Genomic DNA, 14,741 nt, shown 5'->3' with positions numbered 1-14,741 from the left:
TACTGGGGTGTTGGTCTCTGTGGGTTAAGTTTTTCAGGGAGCATCACTTGCTCTGCTCATTGCTGAGCATCAACATCTCTTGAAGAGGAGCTTGTGCAGGAGCTGAGAATTCAAACCCTCTGTTCTGTGGCCGATGAGGGTGATACATCTCCTGTACCAGACCACGTCCATCAGTGGGAATGATTTCTTCCCTGGTTGTAGATAAAAAGCAAAGGTGCAAGATGCTTTGCTGATACAAAGTGGGATGTTGTTGCTTCTGATGATGAGGAAACACTGCTTAGGAGTCTTTCAGACCCCTAAACTCTTGGCAGGTTCCTTCTTCCTTACTAACTTACCCACCTGCTTGCTTACTTTTAATTTTTAATTATAATTATAATTATTATTTTATTTTTAAATTATTTACGCAGTCAGTGAGCCTGATAGAGCGAGGGAATCCATCTCGGAGCTTGGAGCAGGTGTGCCGCTGGGCTCACTCGCAGCAGCGCTCTGACCCGGAGCACGCCGAGTACCACGACCACGCTGTCTTCCTCACCAGGCAAGATTTTGGTCCCGCAGGTATGCAAGGTACTGTATATATCTCGATCAGGTATGTGCAGTTCACTGGGGGAAAGGCAGCAAGGGGAGAGGATTCCTTGCAAACGCAGTCTGCTGCTTGGCCAGCGAGGTCCAGAATATCAGTATTTGGTTTAATATGAAGGAGAAGAAAGGGAGAATTAGTATAGGGCATCAGTTGGAATGGATAAAAGATCACCTTATTCGTTCTGCCCTTACTTTGGTTTCACTCACTAATCCTCCCCTTGTCCCAAAGTGCCTTAAACAGTTTTAAAAAAACCTTTTAAAAAAAAAGGAAAAAAAAAAGAAAAGAAAGCTACCCAAAGCTTGACGGGGCCATTTGGTTCTTGCTGTCCTCTGGAGGACCTTTTCAACCTTGGTTTCTTGGCCCTCTTAGGAGTAGACATGGGAGCGTTGAGTAAACCCTGGGCCAAAGAGGAGGTTGGAAGGAGTGGTGGCAAATAGTCCTCTCACCCTTTTGTTGCAGAGGATGTGGTCTGGGAAGTTTGAGACCTAGGCAAAATAGTTGGCAGGAAAAGCTTCCAGTGCTTCACAGCTCCATTAAAAATGTGGATGCTTTGGTGGCCTCGTGAGAAGTGACTTCTCCCAGTTCTCCTGAGCCCTCTGCCTCCAAATTGCAATTACCTCCCTGATAAGGGTCTCCCCACAGTGTGGGGGGATGAACCGCAGGAGATCTCCAGCTGGAAGCCCTCTTGAACATGCTGTTACCCGTCAAAGAGCAGAGCTTGTACTGTGCCAGCAGACTCCCTTGTCCGGCCGCTGACCTGCCGTGCGTGCTTCATCTGGAACTGCGCAGCAGCATGCGTGAAATACCAGGTTTTGTTTCATTTTTCTAGACCCTTCCTGGCAAAGCGACTGTGTCCACGGGCATTGGTGAGAGGATCTTTTTTGGCATGTTGGCAAATGACAGGGCGGGGAGACTGGCTGGGCTCTCCCTCGGTGGGAAGGAGCCTTGAGATGGCTGTGCTGAGCGATTGACCTGTGGCTTTCACCCTGGGGAACACGTGTTGTGAAGTGGGGTGCATTGGAAGGAGCAGTTGGATGAGGCTCCTCCTCTCGCTGTTCAACTCCCTCCCTCTCTGGAGAAAGCCGGAGGTGAATCCAGTGGGAAAGGCTGCATCCCCATGGCTCTCTAGACCAGGGCTACTCAGCAAGCTGGCTCTGCACTTGGACCAGCAGCTCCCAGAGGTGTGGAGTCTCCTGTTTACCCTGGAAACCCCATTTTTGGTGACAGTTAGCTGGTGTTGGGCGATATTGGTGAGATCAGTCGAGTAGCCTTGCTCTAGGGAAGTTTGTTCCAGCTCCTTCCCCTTCTCCCTGCAGATCTGGCTCCCCGCTTTTCATTCATCTCTGCAGTGGACATTTGCTTTGTGCAGAAGCCCCTGGGGCTGCCGTGTCCTTGCCTGGCTGTGCTGCATGACACAAAATGTGGGTCCTCATCACCCCCTGGCAACCTTCCTCTTGTTGGGCTGCTGGAATAGTAATGATTTTGCTCAGTCTTGTCTCTTTTCCTCAAAATGACGTCCTCCTAGCTCCGTGTCACCCCTTTTTGGCTCAGGGCTATGTGCATTGAAGGACCAGACCGTGGCACCTCTGTTACTTGCTCATGGCTTATGTTCACTGATGGTATCTAAATGGCTTGCTGAAGTGATGGCAAATACCTGCTGGCTTCTTTAGCTGCTGCTGTGAGAGTGTATGCGCTGGTTGGGAAGCATCTGCTCTGCTCGTACGCGTCCTGAAGCTGAGTTGAAGGCAGAGGTGCTCCTGCCCCATGGGCCCTCCAGCCTAAATCAACAAGCCAGGAGAAAGCAAGCCTTTGAGGATGAAGTCCTCCAAGTCTCAGGAACCTGGGAATGAGGCTGAAATGTCAGGCCTGTGCTTAGCTTGATGCCTCATTGCTCCTTACAGTTGTGTGCCCAAACAGCAGTGGAGATGGGCTCATTAACCCATGCGGTACCCTTAGTGCCGGCTGTCTCCATGCCAGCAAGCCAACCACGCTCCACCACCATGTCCCCACCAGACACGGCTTGTGCGTTCCTCTGTGTCCTGTCACCTCCACTCATCCAGTTAAACCAGACCAGCAGCTGGTCTAGCGTGGCACTGGTCAAGTTGGATGCTAGGTCCTCACAAAGCGTTGTGGTCTTCTGGCATAGCTCTCCTCTGCCACAGGTCCAAGCCGAGCCCTAAGGAGGTTTACAAAATCCCCTCAGTGCTGGCAACAGCCCTGTTTGCAGCATCTCTTGGTGAGGCTGGGAGCAGTTGTGGCCAACATGGAGGGATTTCAGGAAAATAATGCTATTTTTGCTTTGGGAATTGAGGGAAGCATGAAGGGGGAGGGCCAGGACAGGCAGCTGAGCTGCACTGTCCTCACCTGTGGGCTGTGAGTAAGGGCCAGTGGGTTGTAAATCATCAGTCGCTGCTGAAGCCCTGTCTAAGCTGGAAGAGAGCGCCATGCCCCTCTGCTGCAGGTGGGCACAGAGGGCTTTCTGGCCTAAGCTGAAGCCTGCTTTTGCTTGGGTTTAATTTATCGCCCCTTAATCACCTAAGGATCAGCCTTTGAGCAGGCTGGTAGTGGTGCACATAAAAGATCAGGGAGGCTGAAAGCAAGTAGGAGATGTCCATTGAGAAGAGTAAAGCGTATTCGGAGGATGTGAAAGGCTGGCTGGCACCTTGCTGGTATGGTGAGGATTGCTGCTTCTCCTGTGTCAGTGTCTGGGAAGTGTTTGCTGGCTAATCTGGTCTCTGCCGATTAAGTACTTTCCAGGTGATACTTCCCACTGTCCTTCTCTGTGGAGAACATTTCTCCTGCTTCTTGCTGGGCACGAGAGACCAGTGTCTGCCTTCGTGAGCATCCACCTTCTCCCAGTCCCTGTCTCCCCTTTCCGTACAGACACCCAGAGCCTCTTTGGTTGGAAATTTGTCTCATTTTCAGCCTAGACATAATTTGCTTGCTCTCCCCTTGTACAGAAAACTTTCAGCACCTTTACTCTTCCTTGTGGAAAGTTTTGGGGAGGGGGAGAATTATTTCCAAGTGATTTATCCAGGATTTGACTTGTTGCTTTGCGGATAAACCCAGTTATCTCCCTCTCTCTCAAGCTTTTTGATTGACCTGTTGCCCTTTCGCTTTCCTTCCGATTGCAATGCCTGATGAGCGCGTAGCTTCTCCGCTCTCTTACGGTGGTTTTAGTTGTTTTCATTGGAGGACGTCTCGTCGCCTCCACGAATGCGGGGAAGATGAAAGCCAAGTTCTTCCCCCAGTAAATAAAACCTTGAGGGTGTTTATTGATGCTGCTCTGAGGAGATCCTCGTCACTAGGGGGGTCTTGCTGAGGTTGCGGGGCGCTTCGCGGGCAGAAGCGAACTCGCTCCGTGTGTAATGAGAATTGGGTTTAATCCAGGCTTTTTGCTTGGTGACTGGCGTTCACCCCACTATCTCCTTTACTTGGAGCATGGGGAGAAACGCATCTGTCGCTCCCCACGAAATCCCATGTGAGTGAGGCCTTCAGAGCTTCTTTCCTGGGCTTGGTTTGGAAAAAAAGTTAAATTATTATGGCGAGAGACATCGTCTGGTGCAGGCAGACAGCCTAGAAGATCTCTGCTTGGCCGGTAAAAACAAATCTCAAGGGAAATTCTCATCTCAAACCATACCAGTTTTGCCTCCTGCCCGGGGTGACGGTGATTTCTGGGTGCTGGGAGATGGGTGTGGGAGCCAACCCCATCCCATCAGGCATCTGATCCGCTCACTGCAGCCACAACGTCAATTATTCTGTTGGGTTTAGGGCAGAGCTGTAGGAAACCTTTTGCTTTTTTTCCTTCGATCTTACATTTTAAGCTGTGTGGTATGGGAACCCACCCGCCTGATCGGCTCAGAAGTTGAGCACAGTGCAATCGCATCTTTCCTCTCCACCCTCTTCCAGGGCAATTAGTCACCAGCTGTTCCCTAGGCCCAAGTGGCCCATGAGAATGGTGGCACGTGGGCTCTGGGGACCTTGTTTTGGGGTTGTGTTTTTGGCCGGGGTGCAGGTTGTAGGGGTGTGCGTTTGCCCTCAGCTCACCAGCATCCCTCTCCTGCTGCAGCACTCTGCTTACTCACCGAGCTTTCCTCTCGGAGCATCCCTATTGTCAGGGCAGAGTTCTTCAGCATGGTCCTTGCCCTGCTTTCTCCTCTCAGACCTGTAAGTCCGTCCTTCACTAACTTCTTTCCCCTTGATGCCAAAAAGGGTCAGTATTCCCCCTGAAAAATTAATAAAGAAAAAATTGCAGAGTAAATCCTGGAAGGTGCTGAGGAATTAATAAAATTGGGTGGAAATAATGTGAGAAAAATGGGAAAATGAACCTGAAATCAAGATGATGCATTGGGGAATGGGGGAATAGGGGGAAGGCTTCCCTGCCCACAGCTGCCCCACTGCACTGCACTTGATCGAGGGCTGGGGACTGGGAGGTGCATGGTCCTCCTGGCTCTGTATGGCGGGTGGGTGCCCCCGTGCCTGGGGCTGGTGTGGGTGCATGTGTGGGTGTGTTGCAGGGGTAGCCAGCAGTGAGTGGGGTGGTGGTTTTGGCAGGGCTCTGGCCTGCATGCCTCATGCCTTCTGTTCTCTCTCTTCCTTTCATCTTGATGTTTTAATTATTCTTAATGAAGAAGAATGCCGGGGTGCCGTTGCCAGAGCTGGGAGGTAGCAGTCACTGACACCTATAAAGCACCCATGGGTGCTGTGACTGCCCCCTTGCCAGGTTGGGTGTGCAAGTGTGAGGGCAGAGAGATGCCAGTGACCCCTGGCATACCCTCAGCCTGCTTTCAGTGCTGGCAGCCAGGATGTTCATACTGGTGAGAAAGTCGTTGGGCTGCTGTCCCAGTGACCCGGGCCGCTCCTCCTCTTCAGTGCCTTCCTCTTCATTTTCCCCTCTTGTTGCAATGAAGCCAGGCTACAGGACTTAGGGGTTTTTAAAATATTTTTAGGGGGCGGTTTAAAAAAAGTCTTCATTTCCAACCCCCCCTCCTCTCTCAAAGGTTTTTCTCTCTTCTCTCCTCCTCTCTCCTTCCTTTTGCTCTTGCCCCAGGCTATGCGCCGGTGACGGGGATGTGCCACCCGCTCCGTAGCTGCACTCTCAACCATGAAGACGGCTTCTCCTCGGCGTTTGTTGTCGCCCATGAGACTGGCCATGTGTAAGTCAAGGGTCCAGACCTGTCTGTCTCCTTCAGCGTCGGCTGAGGGGGTGATAGCAAATGTGGCGCTGCCTCTTTGCACAGTCGCCACGGTGGTGTAAATCCCTTGGGAATGTGACTTTACATCAGCTTTTCCCCATCAGGTTGGGCATGGAGCACGATGGCCAGGGCAACCGTTGCGCTGATGAGACCAGCATGGGGAGCATCATGGCACCACTAGTCCAGGCTGCCTTCCACCGCTACCACTGGTCCCGCTGCAGCAAGCAGGAGCTCAACCGCTACATTCAGTAGGTTGATTTACACCAAGGAGGAAAGTTCTTGCTCCACACAGTGTGACTTCATGTGTTTTGTACCCAGCGACCGTCACATGAAGCGAGCGGTGGACAAGTCCCCATTGGGATCACTTGGTTTTGGCCGGAATAGCAAAAGAAATGGGTCGTTGGGAAGTTATTTGCCCTTTTTTTTTTTTCATGAGTCTGAACTGGTTTTGGGCTGCAGAGGCTGGAGACAAACACGAGCCTGAGAAAAACTGGAGATGCTGATGGAGCAAAACCTCACTGCTGGTGGGGTGCAGACCCAGATCTCAAATGTTTATTGCCTCTTGCTTTGGGCCACCTGTGTGTTTCCAGCGTGGTTTCCCCTTTAAGCTATGGAACGTAATAAGAAGGGGTAGAAACAGGCCAGCAGCTTTCCTGAGCATCTGGGCCGCAACAGGTGGTGGGAAAGTGGAGGGTGATGGTAGTACCCACTGGGAGCCGCAGACAGCGGAGGGGATGCTTGGCTTTGGGGGCACTGCGTGGAGTCGTTCTGTGTCAAGACCCTGTGTTTTTTCAGCAGCGGGTTGTTAGCGTCAGCGCTGAGATAATTCAGGTTTCTCAACAGCTGGAGCTGGAGGTGAGGGGGAAGGAGGGAAACCCTGGGTCTCACTCTGCTTTGGTTCTGCCTGGCACCTCTGCAGCTCCTATGACTGCCTTCTGGATGACCCCTTTGAGCACCAGTGGCCCACGTTGCCCGAGCTGCCGGGCATTAACTACTCCATGGATGAGCAGTGCCGCTTTGACTTCGGTGTGGGCTACAAAACATGCACGGCGGTGAGTACAGCGCCCGGGCAGGTTCTGTATCCCTGTATCCCCCATCGGGGGACACCCCACCACCAGCCCCCACCGCCATCCCAGCTCAGCTCCTCTGCGCTTCCCAGTTCCGTACCTTCGACCCCTGCAAGCAGCTGTGGTGCAGCCACCCGGACAACCCCTACTTCTGCAAGACCAAGAAGGGGCCACCCTTGGATGGGACTGAGTGTTCTCCAGGCAAGGTAAGGAGCTGGTCCCACTTGGCCCCTCCTTGGGAAGGGGATGAGGACATGCTTGAGAGCAGCAGGCAGTGGGTGCCTGGATTTTAGCTGACGTTCCTTGTTTTCCCCGTGATCAGGTGAGGACTTTGGTTTTCTTCCCACCTGTCAAGAAGCAAGACTTATTTTGTCACCCAGTGAAAGAGCGATGACATCATTGTGCATCCAATCTCGTGATGTCGTCAGGCTTTAAGCTCTCTTAGCATGCCCGTTAGCTCAGTGTGAAAGCTCGGATATACTGGACAAGCTGCCGACCCATGTGTTTTTTTGGGTGGTTCTTTGCTGGAGAATGGATGGGCATAACGTATCTGACAGCTTTTGATGGTGTAAATCCCAGGGCACCACGACATCTAGATCAGGAAGCCCTTCCTTCAGGCTGGGTGGCATTTTGCCTCTTGAAAGACCTTCCATGGCGACCACCAAAGTCACTTGTTTTTTTTTCCCTGCTAAGTACCAGAGTTAAACTCTGGGTCTAGGTGGATGTGGCTCCCAGCGGCTCCAGGCTGGGTGGGAGGGCTCTCTTTGCTGGAGCTGAGCCCTTTGGAAGAGGCGGGTGCAGAGCTCAGCTCTCTTTTCTCCTCCCTCCCAGTGGTGCTTCAAGGGTCACTGCATCTGGAAGACGTCAGAGCAGCCTTACAGCCAGGACGGCAGCTGGAGCTCCTGGTCCAAGTTTGGCTCATGCTCCAGGACGTGTGGGGGAGGCGTGCGCTCTCGCAGCCGGAGCTGCGACAACCCTCCGTACGTTCAGGCCCCCACCTTTCCCTTTTTCACCTGGGTATAAAAAAGGGGAAGCAGCTGAGAGCAGAGGTTCCTTGCTCTCCCTGTTGTCTGCTTGTCATGTTGGTAGGCTGTCCCCTCCCCAACCCTCTTTTAACCCACCCGCTCTATCTTCCAGCCCGGCATACGGAGGGCGCCAGTGTCCGGGAGCCACCTATGAGTACCAAGTGTGCAACGCTGAGGAGTGCCCAGGGCCGTACCAGGATTTCCGTGCCCAGCAGTGCTCCAAGCGTGACTCCTACTATACCCATCAGAACAGCAAGCACACCTGGCTTCCCTATGAGCATCACGACGGTGAGTTCTGACTCGGCAGCAGCCAAATTGCCTTCCCCTCCAAGAGGAAGCCACACTGGTGGCCATCACCGTGGGATGGGGACCATGCCAGCTGAACTGGCTTTGGGTTGTGAACAGTTTTCTGAGCTGGAAACTAGCGTGCAATGAGCCAGCGTCAAGCAGCCAGGTCTTTAAAGTGAACCTCTTGTGCCTGGCCTCAGGTGTCATGTAAAGAAACTCACAGGTTGCTCTGGTTCCTGCTGTCCCAAAGCACAGAAGGGTGGGCTGAGAAGATCAGCTGTCATTGGAACCTCTCCCCGCTCCTGCTGCGCTAGTAAGAGGAGAACCCCTCCCTTGCAATGGCAGCCAGAGATAAATCCCCTTTGCGCTGATTTTAGTGCTTTATCTCTGCTCTGTATGCTTTGGCACACGCAGGATTTGTTTTCCTTGGGCATGGTGGGGGGACTGCAGTGCCTGTTCCCTCCTGGAGCAGCAGTGGGGAGCGTGCTCCTCCCGGCTGGGATGGCAGCCAGGTCTGCCCACCTGGCTTGGGGTTCCTCGTGCACACAAACTGAGCCTCTTGCCTTACTGTGTCACGTAGCGTGTCCTGTCTGGTTGTCTTCTGCTGCTTTGCAGAGCGTGCTGGGAAAAAGCACAGGCTCTCAAGCAGCAAACGGATGTGGTAAAACAAGTAAAATTTGAAAATTCTGAACTTCTGAAGCTCCCCCCCTTTTCCCCCCACTCCCCTTTTTTCCTCCTTTGTATTTTACTTTGCCGCAGATGCTCAGAAGTGTGAGCTGATCTGCCAGTCGGAGGGGACGGGGGACGTGGTCTTCATGAACCAGGTGGTTCACGATGGTACCCGGTGCAGCTACCGAGACCCCTACAGCGTCTGCGTGCGGGGCGAGTGCGTGGTGAGGAGCTGATGGCTGCTGCGGGACCATCCCTGTCCTTTGCCTGTCCAGGGGAGAGCTTCTGCATCCCCTTGACCTGCTTCTTCTTGGGGACGTGTGGGGACTGACCCTGCGTGCGGAGGGATGGGGTGGGCTGAAGGCATGTAACCCCCCCGTCTGTCTTTTCTTCCCCATGGGGTGACAGCATGTTGGCTGCGACAAGGAGGTTGGCTCCCTGAAGCAGGATGACAAGTGTGGGGTCTGCGGAGGGGACAACTCCCACTGCCGGACGGTGAAGGGCACGCTGGCCAAGACCCCCAAGCAGCTGGGTGAGCAAGCCTGGGAGGGTTTGGGAGTGGATTTGGTCAGCGTCAGCTGGATTGGCATGTGGGTGTGCGCGAGTGCGTGTCTAGGTGGAGAAAACCTTTTCCTTCTCTTCCCTCCATCCTCCCTCCATCCCTTTCAGTGGGTGTTTTGAAGATGTTTGAGATTCCGGCTGGGGCAAGGCACCTTCAGATAGAAGAGGTGGAGGCAGCATCCCACAGCATCGGTGAGTATACGCTGTAGTCCTCCTCTCCCTTCACCAGCTACCTCTCTCTTGGCCCTGCTCTGACAGTTCCCACTCAAAGGCTCTTATTTGGGTCATTCCAGTCCTTCAAAGGCTTCTTGACCTGAGGAAATGCTATTGAAATGCCTCCTTTCTCCTCCAGCTGTCAAGAATCAAGCCACGGGTAACTTCATCCTTAACACTAAGGGCAAAGAAGTCAAAAGCCAGGTGTTCATTGAGATGGGCTTGGAGTGGGAATATGCCGTTGAACACGGCAAGGAGAGCCTGAAAACCAGTGGTCCTCTGCACGAGGCCATCAGTGTTTTGGTAAGTGTGGTGCTCTTGTCCCATTGGGAATGGCTGTCACTTGAGTGGTACGGAGAGGGAAGGTAGTCTGAGATGGGATGTAGGAGGCAATGGAAGGACTTTGGTAGAGAAAGGATCACGGATTCACAGAATTGTAGTTTAGAAGGGACCTTGAGAGATTATCAGGTACAAACCCCCTGCCAAAGCAGGTTCCCTAGGAGCAGGGAGGCGTCCAGACAGGATGCAGGGTGTTTGGGTAAAAACAGGGAAATGAGCGGTATTTTGTTCCGTGCAGCAATTGCTGGTAGCTCCACATCTCAGTGATACCAGTATCTGGCAGGGTTAGGGGTTGGTTTCCCTGGGCACCCAGGGAAGAATTGCTCTGTGTGCCTACCCATGGCTTTGGGCACAGGCTGAGGTTGGAGGAGAAGCCAGGGGCATGTGTCCCGAGGCTGGAGGTGGGATGTTTGGGCAGCGCTTTCCTCCACAGCTGGAGAGGTATGTTCCCAAAGGGTAGGCACTGTGTTCAAACCCTGTTACTACCTCCAACATGGGCTCTGTTCCTCCCTAGTCTTGCATGTACCATACTGTGTGGTCATCACTTTCTTCATTTTTCCTTCGATGGCCTCCTTTTCCCTTCTTTCTCCAATGACATCCCTCCTCCTCCTCCTCCTCCTCTTCCCCCCTCTCCAATTGTCCTCTCTTTGCCCACAGGTCATCCCTCAGGAGGAGGATGCGAGGAGCAGCCTGATGTACAGGTACATTATCCACGAAGACCTGCTGCCCATGATTGGAAACAACAACGTCCTGCTGGAGGAGATGGACTCCTATGAGTGGGCCCTCAAGAGCTGGTCTCAGTGTTCCAAGGCATGCGGAGGAGGTAGCTTTCCCTTCATAGCATGCCAGGGAGGTTGCTTGGGTACCTGATGGAGGACGGGAGCCCTTTGGGGAATTTTCTGGCTTGGAAACACGGGTAAAGCATTTCTCCCCACCAAGATCACACATAGATGTAGAGCTGGTACTGCTTGGAGGCCCGGCTTTCTCCTCCACACCCACACCTGTGCTCTTTGCACCTCTCTGTTTTGGGGGATCTGCCACAAGGGAGCACAAGCATTAAAGGTGGTTATCGTAGAGCGGTTTAGGGGAGCCTTTTTAGCCAGGTTCCTTAAGGAAACAGGCATTATGCGCTCACAGGTGCATCCCTACAGCTCTCTGCCCCCGTACTTCCGGTGAATTTTCAATCTGTGGGCTGTTTGTAACCAAGCTTGAGCCAGTGGGTAGCGATGTTGCAGGCGACTGCTCCTATGCCTTGCATGGAGATAGGTCTGGGCACACTGTGATGCAGGGCAGGTAGCACATGTGAGCTCCTGGAAGAGCTATTGCTGGAAATTTTTCCCCTGTGGGAGGAAGCACATGTGCCTTTGTGCTGGCACTGAAGGGTTTACTGGTGTAAACCTTGCCTTGATATGGCTGGTGGGACACGATTTTTGAAGCTGGCCCTGCTGTGAGCAGGTGCTGGAGACCAGAGACCTCCAGAAGTCAACGTCCACCCTACCCAACCCTTAAAGGATGGACAAGATCTCATGCTTCCTGGTGGCTCTGGCCCGCTCCCAAGCGAGTGCAGCTCATTTGGCACGTTACAGCAGTGCTTTGGCTGGGTTCCCCCCTGTCTAGAGAAATAAAGCCAAATCTGTAGCTCGTGAAGTGCTCGTGGCTGCATCTCCACCAAGAAACCAATGTCTTGACCTGGATTTTTGGAAGAGCAGCTCGAGGGAGGGAGGCAGGGAAGGAAGGCTAAGTTGGCTTTGCCCTGCTTCGTGTGTTGATGCCATGGAGCGTTGTGGTGTGGGGTATCTGCCACCCACACAAGCATTCCTGCATAGCCTGGGCCAAGCACTGCTCAGGTACCACCTCAGTGGTGACATCCATGAGCACATGTCCCGGCAGGGATCCAGGAGAGGGGCCAGTGCAGGGAGCCCCCCCATCCTTCGCCTTACTGCTCATGCTCTGCTACCCCAGGCATCCAGTACACCAAGTACGGCTGCCGGCGGAAAAGCAACAACCGAATGGTGCACAGAAACTTCTGTGACAACAGCAAGAAGCCGAAGCCGATCCGGCGGCGCTGTAACCTCCAGGAGTGCTCCCAGCCAGCGTGAGTCCTCCTGGCCCACCCATCCCTCTTATTCAGGGCCGGGCTCTGAGTGTGCTGGCCGCTTCCCCGGTGCAAGCATCGCCTCTAACGCCTTCGCCGTGTCTATCTTCCTCCTGCTCCTCCTTCCCTCCATGGCAGCTGGGTGGCCGAAGAGTGGGGTGCCTGCAGCAAGACGTGTGGCAAACTGGGGGTGCAGGCGCGGGCAGTGCAGTGCGTGCAGCGGCTGCAGGATGGCACCAACCGCACGCTGCACACCAAGTACTGCCCTGGGCAGCGACCGGAGACACGCCGGCCCTGCGGCCGCCAGCCCTGCCCTGCACAGTGGAGGACGGGCGCCTGGTCGGAGGTGAGCTTGGGGTGCTGTGTGGATGGGTTTTTTTTGGGGGGTTTTTTTTGGGGGGTGGGTGGGGAAGACCCCTGTCTGCACAGCAAGGTTGGGAGGAGGGGTGTGGGAGCTGGGTGTGGCAGTGCTGACGGAGTTGGGTGGGTGCATAGCGATGGTGGTGAGGGTACAAAAGCCACCGAAAAAGATGAATGGGGGATCACATCCCTGTGCGCTCTGGTGAAGAGTTTGGGGGGTAGGGGAAGCGCTTATCAGAAAGCAATATCCATCCAAGGAGTTGTCCTCTGCAAACATGTCACCCGGGTGGCAGTCGCGGCGTGCGCACTGACTGTCTGTCCGTCCGGGCACAGTGCTCAGCGAGCTGCGGGGAAGGCGTCCAGCAGCGGCAGGTGGTCTGCAAGGGCAGTGAGAGCGGCGGGCGCTGCGAGGGGGACAAGCCGGAGACCGTCCAGGGCTGCCACGTGGCCCTCTGCCCCGGTGAGAGCAGGAGGAGGAGGTGGTGGCTCTTTGCGGGGAGACAGGCACCTCGGAGTTCATCTTAGGGGATTTCTTTTTGGGTGGGTTAAGGGCTGGGCCAACTGGGCACTCCCCAAGGGACCTCATTTTTAAGGTGATCCCTTAAAACAACACAATCCCCTGCCAAAACGCCTCCCCCTGAGGGATTTCGAGTGCCCCCAACCTCCTGTGGCATCATGCTGCTTCTCTCTGCAGGGACGCTCTCTGGCATCACTGATGCTGGTGACCACAGCACATCCGAAGGGCAGCGGATGTCCCAGGATGGGTCCAAAAACCCAGTTAGCAAGATCTCCTCCAGTAAGTGTCCTTGCTCGGGTAAGGGCGATACTTCCTGGGATAACCCTCCTGAGGGCTTCCCCAGGTCCCGTTGGCATCTGTGGGCAGCTGGGGAGGTTGGATTGCACACTCAGCAGGGATTTTTCGGGAGCGTTTACTCCCCGCTGCTGCTGCTCGGTGCAGAGCCTGCTGCTCGGTTGCCATCTCGTGGAGCCTGGGATCCTGCAGCTCCCGCTACCTTTGGCTGGGCAGTGCGTCACATTCCCTTTGCCTCCTGGATTTCATCATGGTGTTTACCCAAGCAGGCAGATGGCTTTTGGCTTTTGCTCCTCGCTCAAACCCCTGGGGGTTGCGTTGAGCACTGTGTAGCTGGGGCGAGATGCGGCGTGATGGGATTTCGGGTGCTGGTTTGGAGCATCCCTTGCTCTCTGTTTATGATTTTTCCCACCCCGCTCCTGTGCACAGAAACCTGGAGCGCTTTGGCTTCATTTCCCAACTCCCTCACCCCCTTCTTTACATACAAGCATTGCCGAAATCGCCATAGGAAGGTGCTGGGTGTGGGGGCATGATGCCATCTTCAATGCTGACACTGTTCTGTCCCTTTCCAGGGGAGCCTTGCCTCGGGGACAAGTCCATCTTCTGCCAGATGGAGGTCCTGGCCCGCTACTGCTCCATCCCTGGCTACAACAAGCTCTGCTGCGAATCCTGCGGCAAGAAAACCTCCTCTGCCACTGCCTCGCCCCCTGGCACCAGCCCCAGTGCTCCCCTGGGAACCGTCACTCCCAGCCCTGCTCTCCTGCTCTCCCCTCGCCCCACCACCCCTGCTGGGGGGAGACCCGGGGGGGAGCCCACCCTGGTGCCTCAGAGTGGGACAGCTGCCGGTGGAGGGATGCCTGGGAGCGGTGCTTTTCCCGGGGGGCTTCCAGCCCCGAGCAAGCCAAGCAGGGGACGGGCAGCCAGGTAACCCCCTATGGACCACACTGCCGCAGGGAAAGGGGAAGCCTTTTCCCTCCCTCCCTCTCTCCTTCCCCACTTTTTTGCTTCCCAACCCTGCCCCCTCCACTTACAGCCATGGTTTTCACGGGGTGGCACCGCTGGGTTTGGAGGTGACCCGGCTCACCCTGAAAGTCCCAGGAAAACCACTTTTTCCCTGCCTCTGCTCTCCTAACCGCGGCGTGGCCTTTTGGTTGAGTTTTTGTTTTGTTTATTGGGGAAAAAAAAAAAGGTGAAAAGTAGCAAAAAAAAAGAGCAACAGTGGCTTGGTAGATGAGCTGCTTCCTTCCGAGGTGCTAAACATTTTGGATAGGGGGGAGGCTTTAATGTTGCTTTTTCTTTTCCCCCTGTCCCAGCCAGCGGCACGGGATATGCTGGAGAAGAGGATCCCGGGTTACTGGTGCAGCATCCCCCCACCCCTCCCTCAGAGGCTGGGGGTAGAGATGGGAGGATGCTGGAAAACCAGTTAGGTGGCAAAGAGGGGGATGAGTGTCTGTGTGGGGGCAGGGGGGGTGGATGTGAGAGTATCAGGAAAAGCCCAAACTGCTGCCCTGGGATGTCTCTGTTGGGGTAGGGAGTTT

At 54.5% G+C, this 14,741-nt stretch overlaps 1 protein-coding gene across 1 annotated transcript in view; it reads left to right on the top strand.

The window, feature by feature from the left end:
• Positions 1–14,131, top strand: part of ADAMTS14 (ADAM metallopeptidase with thrombospondin type 1 motif 14) — a gene marked incomplete at both ends in the record, with an annotated part of 32,511 nt that extends 18,380 nt beyond the window's left edge. Inside the window, 17 exons of the mRNA XM_084265555.1 lie at positions 408–564; positions 5,631–5,736; positions 5,880–6,023; positions 6,695–6,827; positions 6,935–7,048; positions 7,674–7,822; positions 7,980–8,155; positions 8,915–9,048; positions 9,233–9,356; positions 9,494–9,577; positions 9,738–9,901; positions 10,595–10,799; positions 11,900–12,032; positions 12,171–12,378; positions 12,726–12,852; positions 13,087–13,188; positions 13,776–14,131. Coding sequence (XP_084121681.1) covers positions 408–564; positions 5,631–5,736; positions 5,880–6,023; positions 6,695–6,827; positions 6,935–7,048; positions 7,674–7,822; positions 7,980–8,155; positions 8,915–9,048; positions 9,233–9,356; positions 9,494–9,577; positions 9,738–9,901; positions 10,595–10,799; positions 11,900–12,032; positions 12,171–12,378; positions 12,726–12,852; positions 13,087–13,188; positions 13,776–14,131 — 2,616 coding nt within the window. The remainder of the gene's footprint in view (positions 1–407; positions 565–5,630; positions 5,737–5,879; positions 6,024–6,694; positions 6,828–6,934; positions 7,049–7,673; positions 7,823–7,979; positions 8,156–8,914; positions 9,049–9,232; positions 9,357–9,493; positions 9,578–9,737; positions 9,902–10,594; positions 10,800–11,899; positions 12,033–12,170; positions 12,379–12,725; positions 12,853–13,086; positions 13,189–13,775) is intronic.
• Positions 14,132–14,741: the final 610 nt, after the last annotated feature.

Source organism: Gallinula chloropus, assembly GCF_964237585.1.
Source record: "Gallinula chloropus genome assembly, chromosome: 5".
Lineage (NCBI taxonomy): Eukaryota > Metazoa > Chordata > Aves > Gruiformes > Rallidae > Gallinula > Gallinula chloropus.
Note: the sequence above shows the minus strand (reverse complement) of the source record. Positions and strands in the feature narration are given on the sequence as shown.